At 42.4% G+C, this 8,439-nt stretch overlaps 1 protein-coding gene across 1 annotated transcript; it reads right to left on the bottom strand.

Annotated features, from left to right (window-relative positions):
* Positions 1-589: 589 nt before the first annotated feature.
* On the bottom strand, positions 590-8,439 carry hdx (highly divergent homeobox). Its single transcript, XM_083915237.1, has 11 exons — positions 8,384-8,439; positions 6,297-6,458; positions 5,880-6,026; positions 4,436-5,626; positions 4,295-4,351; positions 4,026-4,172; positions 2,709-2,907; positions 2,540-2,619; positions 1,578-1,694; positions 1,015-1,137; positions 590-910 (listed from the first exon to the last, which is right to left on the bottom strand). The coding sequence occupies exons 2-11, from the start codon at positions 6,360-6,362 to the stop codon at positions 647-649; spliced, it is 2,391 nt and encodes a 796-aa protein (XP_083771363.1). The 5' UTR covers positions 6,363-6,458; positions 8,384-8,439; the 3' UTR covers positions 590-646.

Below are 8,439 nucleotides of genomic sequence, written 5' to 3'. Positions count from 1 at the left end.
TCTAATTTGTCAACAAGACAATAGACAGGTTGTGCTTGTTTTTAATAGGATGGGTCCCCATGGACATCATCATAAAAATAACTTTACAGGTTTGTGTTCAACAAACCAGTAAGCACCATCTGCTTTATTCTATATGAATCATCTTTGTATTTTATCATTGTAATCTGGACAAACTGGATGGCAATTCCACAGTTTGAGCAGTTTTATGACAGAAATTGAATCACAGTGTTCTCAGAAAGCCACCACTGTGTATGAACATTATTCTTTTTACAGTTATGGTTTAAAAAATATTTTTTGAAGTGTTGTTTTGCATCTACTATAAGCTGATACACAAGAAAAATGACACTTCTCCCTCAAAACACTCAGGAACACATAAGTTAGAGGTCATTTATTGTTCTCTCTGGACTGGACCAGAGCAAGGCGAATGATATGCAGTAAAAAAGGCATTTGTCAGCCCAACAGTCGTAGTGAAGCATTAATCCACAGGCACTGGGCATGGAACATGAGTTTACCAGAGTGTTTGAGTAGATGTGAGACCATATAGTCCCGTATAGGCCATATATAGTCTGAAACCAGCTTCTACGTGGAGTGTGGAAACATCTGTATGAATCTACAGTTTGCGAGCTTATGTACATGATAGTCACTTTTATTCTGTAACTGTCTCCTGGAGTTGCTCCTCTGATGCAGAGGGCTCAGTAACTTGCGTCATTGTATCGTCTTTGTTTATGTTGACCAGTGCGTCTTCTTCATTAGCTGGGGCCGGTTGATGCTCCACGCTGCTCGCAGCGGCCATCGGGGAGCCGTTGTGGTTGGAGGATGCGTCTGCTGATACAGCAGCAGGCTGCGCTCCTCTCTCCACAGTCATGTCCCAGTCCTGGTCTGAAGGCTGAGGTAGACTGGCCATGAGTTCCTAAATACGTAAACAACAGCAGACTTCAGGTGAGTACTGTCTGTAACTGTGGTGTTACACATCGAGCTGATGTTCTGACGGATCATGCCAGTGTGTGAACGTACCTGCTGTCTCTCCAGGTCATTGTTCCTCAGGGCGCAGAGCAGGCTCTTTGTGAAACTTACAAGCTCGTCATATTTATGTTTTTGGTTCTCTAGCTCATTCTCTAAGAACTGCACTTCCTCATGCTGAAACAGATGGAATCAGAGAGGCGACAAGTGAATTCACAGCGTGAGGTCCTATGGAGTGACTGTTTTTTATTTAGCATCCAACTGATTTTCATTCAAAAGTAGACAGAAAAGGATCCAGTTTGAAGAAAGGTTTGTAACTGCACCAGTTTATGGTCAATCTGTCATTAGTCTCTCGTAGCCAGACCATATTCCAGCGCTTGAGTATGATCTGGCTACATCACTTATGGAATAGGAGAGAAAAAAACCACTCTGGCTTGTTTGTATTTCTTTAACCAACCACAATCATCTTGGGTTGTGCTAAGCCCGATTGCAGAGATATCAGAAGGGGAGGAGAATGCCTGGCATCCGATGCGTGAGAGACGCACCAGGCATCAGGCTTTTCCCCGGCACAGCTGGTAAACCAGACTAATCTGCCATATTCTTGTGTGTGTCTTCACCTTGAATTCCAGCAGGCCCTGCATTTGCTCTAGGTCTGAAGCCACAAAGTCACCACCGCCGCCATCATCATCTTCATCATATTCGTCTTCCTCGTCCTCATCAATTACTTCAATCTTCTGTTAAAAAAACAAACAAACAGAGATCAGATCAAATTATCACAGCACATGTAAATCTTATGGTGAATATCTGCTCTGGATTCCCTGTGTTCTATTTCTGTGATTTATTGTGTTATGTAAAAACATCTCTCTGATTTGTTCCTCAATACTCATGGGTAACTTGGCAGCCGTGTTTTGTCTACGGCTCTAAAGATTATGCTAAATTACCTCATGCTAACCCATAAAACAACCGACTGCAGGAGCCAGGGCACGATGGGAAATGCCTGGCTCTCAGCTGATCAAACAGCTGATTTTATTTATCCGATTTTAAAGGTTTATTCTGTCAACATAACACATTGTGTGGCGGGTGATGAGGTTAAGTAGTCAGAGAGACTAAATACACTGGAGATCAAAATTAGAGAATAAAGGTTTTTGTTGAAGTGCCTTGGTCATTTAATAAACATGTGAACAGTAAAAAATAACAATATTTCATAATGAATCAAGTATAAATAATTTGTTCTTTAATTTTGATCTCCAGTGAACATTCATATTACAGATCATCTACACAGTCTTTCTTATGAATTAACATCACCATCAGATCACCTGTATAGCATTTGAATAGGCTACTCTGTCATAATCAAATCAATTCGAGACTCCGACAAAACTCATAAAAATGGTTCCAATAACATTTTATTAAATCGGAATCAGATCTACAGGGTGTGAGTTAATGTGACTTCCTGCACTGACTTATTACGGCTCCTTTAAGTACAATTAATGAGTTCTGGTCCATTTTATCATGTTTGAATGTACCATACCAGCTTCCATTTGTAAGTGGCTAAATTTAGAAAACAAAAATAATGGAGTACCACATTATTGGCCAGCGGAGCAGCAGTGGACACTTCTATTCCGTCTTCTTCGTCTCTGTATTGTGAGTCGATGGTTCCACCTAGAAGCCAGAAGTTTGCATTAATGCTGAGATCCACAGTCTATACAGACTTGAGTGTTTGTGTGTGTGTGTTGTATAAGCAGCCTAACCTTCAGACAAGCAGACAGATCCCTCATCATTCAAGTCATCTCCGAGGTCAGGCGTTCGGAGCCCATCCTCGTCCGGGCTGAGGGCCACCGGGGATCCGTTTCCTGGGGATGAGGTTGAGAATACAGCAGGCCCACCTTTGGGTGGAGGGATTTCAATACCCATCAGACGATACTTCCTCCGCCTGTTACTGATCCATGTCTGCCGATTGAAAAAAAAAAAAGACAACATGGCAAGTGTCACAGATGTGGAAGAGTAATGCTTAAGTGTCCAAAACAATCACCAATGAGTATACTTTGTACATGTATCACATCCAGCTGTTTCATTATTGCAATGATTTGAAGATTATTCTGATAGTGGCATGCTGCAATCAATATCCCAGGACATGAGATGGCATTGGCTTCTGTGTCTGTGTGTGTGTGTGTGTCACGACTGAGAGACTATATTTAGTCCATCAGCATTCTTACTGTGGCCCTGATATTTAACTGCATGACTTTTACACAACTTAGTATATTCGAAAACTTCTACTGCATGACCTAGAAAAGTTGCTCTTTCTTGTTTTCTTTTAGCTCTCTAAATTTCAGACAAGTCAAATAGTCCTGTTTCCACTAAAGGTCATAGACAAGTGGTCAGACAATGTGAATAAGGCTCTCAGCTTTCTTACGTTTACAAAACACCTCTCAAGTTTCAAGGACACTGCAGATATTTTACGCTAGGAGGGAACCCACACTTTTCTAGATTTTTCTGTATTTGTTTAAAAGGGACAGTTCACCCTAAAATCAGAACTACATATTTTTCCTCTTACCTGTCGTTCTATTTATCAGTCTAGATTGTTTTGGTGTGAGTTTCCCAGTGTTGGGGATATCAGCTTTAGATATGTCTGCCATCACTCAAAATACTGGAATTAGATGACACTCAGCTTGTGCTGCTCAAAGTGCCAAATACATTTGAAAAACTCAACAGCAATGTCTCTCTCAAGATAATCAATAAATTAATAAATAACTAATCAACAGACTTGTTGTGAGCAGTTTCATGTAGGAACTATTTTCTTTCTACCAAACTACACCTACCAATCGGATCAATCCCGGTGGCAAAAACAAGCATTTTTGTGGATATATAATGTCAGTGCGTAGGTACCCCCGTTCGAATGCATTGCAACCTGGTTCACAGCGGCCAGGCAGCACCGGACCAATTCAAAAAAAGTTGTTAGCCATTAGTCACTTAAACAGGAACATTGTTTAAAAAGTACCCAAATTCCACTGGGAATATACGGTACAAACTAATGCAAAACTAATTTTAAACCCTGTGGAGTTGGTTACCTTGACTATTTCAGTGTCTACATTGAGTTGATTCGCGGCTGCAGTGATCTTTTCCCTGCAGACTGAGCCCAGGCTGGTCATGCCACGTTCCCAGTAGCGCTTCAGTTGGATGAGGTCCCCATCACTAAACTGGGTCCGATCCTGCAGCTGAAAAAACAGAGCATTCATGTTGATGGTAAGCAGATGGAATATCACTAACCTTTAAACGTTTTTTTCTTCATTATTATATATTCAAAGTTGTGTGTTTAGAGTGATAATAAAATACTAACAGTTCTCTTTCTGGAGTTGCTGATAACCCAGGGGGCAGCAGACACACCAACTGAAGTCTGCACACAAAGACAGACACAGTGGCGATAAGTCTTTCAATTCACTTTGAAGGAAAGCAACGACAACACTAGGACCTCTCCTACCTGTGAGCCGGATTCCCCTGTAAGTGAGGTCTGTGCTGTGACGGAGTAGCTGCCCTGAAGAGTTGAGTTGCTGTGAAGCAGTGTAGGTGTGGAGCTAGTCATCGGGGGCGTGTGGCTTCCCTTCACCGCAGACACCTCAGCCCCGGTTGGGCTGGTTGAAATCCGCTCCCTGTGGATATGTGTCTGAGCGGCCATGTTTGCCAACTCTTCTTCCCTTTGCCACTCATCTTCTTCATCTCCGGTTTCCATGGCGATGGAGAAGTTATGACTGCTGTCCAGAGAATAGAGCACCGGCCTGTGACTCTCCTGGCTTTTCTGGGTAGACATATGATGATTCGGCCTAAGTCTGTCCCCCTCGCCTCTTTCTGACAAGGTGAAGACCTGCTGGATACGAGGTGTCTGCTCAGAGGAGGGACCAGAGTTTTGTATCGGGAGTGAGACCCGAGGCTTCTGAGGGGCAGGTGGTTGAGGTTGGGGGTTTGAGTGAGGTCTGAGCTGAGGCTGAGTTTGGGACTGTGAGGAAGAGGTCCAAGGGTGAGTTTGCGATGTACCGTACTGCCTGGTCCAGCTGTGAGGTACCACCCCTGCTCCTGCACTTACCCCCGCCTCCCCAAGAGATAAAGATCCCTTCCTGACTGCAGTGTAGACTAAAGGCCCTGAGGCAGACGTGAGGGGTGGGAGAGTCTGAGAGAGTGAGACCAGCTTGGAGTGGAGGGGTGAGGAGGTGGAGCTGTTCCTGCTCTGCAGGGCCCGGTTAATCAGAGATGAGGATGCATGTGTAGGAAGCTCACAGTCTGACTGAGGTGGGGGGGCTGTTGGTCTCGGTCGGGAGCGAGGGACAGAATTGAGAGAGTAAATCCCGGTCAGTATGACGTCATTGTTGTTGTTGTTATTGTTGCTTCCGCTGCTGTGGGGAGAGGAAGAAGAAGGGGAGGAAGATGTTGACGAGAAAGAAGGGAAGGACGAGGATGGAGGGAGAAGGTGCACACGATTCTGGATGTTCCTCGCCACAGCCAGTTCAGCAGGAAGCAGTGCCCCTGCCGCCAGGCTGTGATTGGAGAATGAACCTCCGGCTAATGAGGGATTGGAGAGTAATCCCCCAGTGAGTCCGTGACTGGATAAGGAATGAGACAAGCCTCCATTCTGCTCTACCTTGGAGGCGAGCTTACGTCTTTTGTTGCCAACCCAGGTCTGCAGGGAGAAGAGCAATCAGCTCAATAACATCACATAAAAATAAACATTCTGCAATACACTACAGGGACTAATTCGGCAAAGTGAGGATAATAATTCATGACTCTGCTGCATCAGATGAAGAACTCACAGGGAAGCGACTCACTGTCTCAACTACTTGCCCCTACAATGGTGCCTCACAAAGCATAGCAAATAGTTCTGCTTCCCTTTCGCTCATTCAATAACACACAAGCACATATTATTATAGACCTACCCGGACCACGCTGAAGTCCAGTTTGGCCTCCTGAGCACATTGCAGTATTAGCTGGAAGCAAGCCTTGCTCTGATTGGTCATCCCATTATCATAGTAACGTTCCAGGATCCTCTGCTGTTCAGCCGTAAACACTGACCGCAGGTTCATCTGAGAGACAATCACAAAGATAAAGAACCCCCAAAAACTTTGTATTACACAAGAATTAACTACAGCTCACTGACAGATTGTGGTAGAGATACAAGAGTTCGTGCAAAATCATAACATCATGACACTTGTGCAATTTCCTTTCGTTAGCTTATGGACTGCAGAATGAGGGCCACAGTCAGATCTAAATATTCATTACATTAATTTAGCAAATGCATCAACTATATCATAATTATATACCCTGGAATATATTGGAAGTATTGATATACTCACAGTCTGCAGGCCACGTCTTTGTGACCACGCATCCATTCTGCTGCTGGAGGGGAACGGGGCAGCCATGCAGATCACAGCAAAACCTCCATGTTTCTAGATTAGGGCAATTTTGATTTTACTCATCGTGTCTCTGTGTACCTGGCACTTCGCTGGGTAACGCGACTGAGGAGAAAGCAAATCAGACAACGCTATGCTTAAGAGTGTAAATAAAAAAAGAGCAAGACAAAAAATGAAAACAACTTCATGTCATTATGAGCACAAATCTTCTGTACTAAAAATAACAGACGACTATCTTTTCTGGATCATAATGGAAAAATGCACTCATCGGTTTCATCAGATAGACAAGCAGCCACCACGTTGTCACATAATATATTGCAACATTTTGAAAACGTTTTATCCAGCATTGTGAAGCTGTAAAATATACAACACGCTGTCAGTCAAAATATAATAAGCTGTGACAAGCCACTGTGTAGCATCAATACCACTATCAATCAAGCTCATATGCTGATCCTAGCAAAACATTGTTCTATTCATCAACTGAAATCTATTTCAATGCTTTCCCTCACCATAACCATGCAGTTACAATTGTACATGTAGCCTAATTATATCTGACTTTTTGGCAAAAAAAAAGGTGTGTACAGCTTTTAAGAGTAAAATTCAAGCACCTTTAAGGTACCTAAACGGAGAATTTACAGACTCTCGAAGCCTTTATAATCATCACATCTGGGGATTTTGTTAACTCAAGTATTAAAAGATGTTTGTTTACATGAGTGATTGTGTAGATGAAACACTACATAACGTATTTCATTTTTCAAATATTTTTTTTCAAGGAGTATATCCAAAATCAAGCACATTCCTTACCTTGCAAATATAATGGTAAAATGAACATGATTATTTATCGTAGCATGGTCAAGTAAGGAATTAACGGAAGTAACGTTATTTTTTTAATTAATTTAATGTATAAACATAATTTAGATTCAGCAAGCCTTCAAAATCTTACATATATAATATTTTTTATCATCTCTTTACTGTCTTTTTACCTTATCGTTTGTTAATTTCATTTTTTTGTTTATTATGTGTTGGTTATACAGTTCCTAAAAAGTGTCCTATCGTTTATCTCTCCTTGTTGATGTGTATATATGTAAAGCATGTATATGAAATTTAATGTGCATTTGCTCTTATTGCAAACTTTTTTAAAGGTGCTATATAAATGGAAGTTGTTATCATTATTATTGTCATTATTATTAGCAGCCTATTATAACTGCATATACAAAGATGCAAATACATAAAATAATATACAAAAGACTAGGATGACTTACAGTAAAGTACAAAGATAATAACAAATGAAAATTGGCTAATACATGTGCTTACACAATGAATAAACACTGGCAGTCGAAGTTAGTTTGACGCGGCCAACACAACCTCACAAACGGAGATATTAATGAATGAGGTTCAGTGTTATGAATGCAAGTTTCACAGCAAACAGCCCGGTTAAAGTAATAACACGCAGACTTTCGGAGAGCTAAAAACATGTCGTCTTTAGGTTTGAAAAGAAGCCCACAGCTTTTTAATAAAGACAACATACGGGGAATGTTGTGCGACCAATAAGCATCCAGCTGGTTTGATTTTGGCAGGCTGACTGCGCATGGCTACAGTCAATATGGAAACATTACGGAGAGAATTAGCCAACAAAACTGTGGGCACGTCAGACAAGTATGCCGCCGAGGCAGCAGCCTGGGGGATTCAGAAACACTAGTCCCCGCACGGAAAGCACACGCCATAACTTTACGAAACGAGCCAGACAGTAAACAAACCGGGGTAAGCGCCGCATTCATCACCACAATGGCCATACAAACAGCTTGTTAGCTTAAAGGCCCGAGCGGCCATATCTGAGCCAGCAGCACAACGTTAGCACTAGCATGTAGCTTCCCCCCATGGATAGCTGCAGCTAAACTTTTCCTTCAAATCTGTGATTTGCCGACCCCTTGCATGGTCATTCTCGCTGACCCTGGCTTCGAGCGGACACAGGACAAGAACGAGCCGGGGTGTCCCTGGAGCGACACAGTCAAATCACTTTCCCTACTTACCATTTTTGATGTCAAAATCAGACGGAACGTTCGAATTCAGCAGATTTCTCCAGCAG

This window comes from Echiichthys vipera (assembly GCF_963691815.1).
Source record: "Echiichthys vipera genome assembly, chromosome: 6".
In the NCBI taxonomy this organism is placed as follows: domain Eukaryota; kingdom Metazoa; phylum Chordata; class Actinopteri; order Perciformes; family Trachinidae; genus Echiichthys; species Echiichthys vipera.
Note: the sequence above shows the minus strand (reverse complement) of the source record. Positions and strands in the feature narration are given on the sequence as shown.

Bases quoted from the DNA above. Each gene is read 5' to 3' on its own strand.
- hdx (XM_083915237.1), bottom strand. From the start codon at position 6,362: ATGGCTGCCCCGTTCCCCTCCAGCAGCAGAATGGATGCGTGGTCACAA. The intron at 4,352-4,435 runs GTAGGAGAGGTC...CTTTGTGTGCAG, and splicing joins CAGGGGAATCCGGCTCACAG to ACTTCAGTTGGTGTGTCTGC. The intron at 1,138-1,577 runs GTGAAGACACAC...CATCTGTTTCAG, and splicing joins AGGGCCTGCTGGAATTCAAG to CATGAGGAAGTGCAGTTCTT.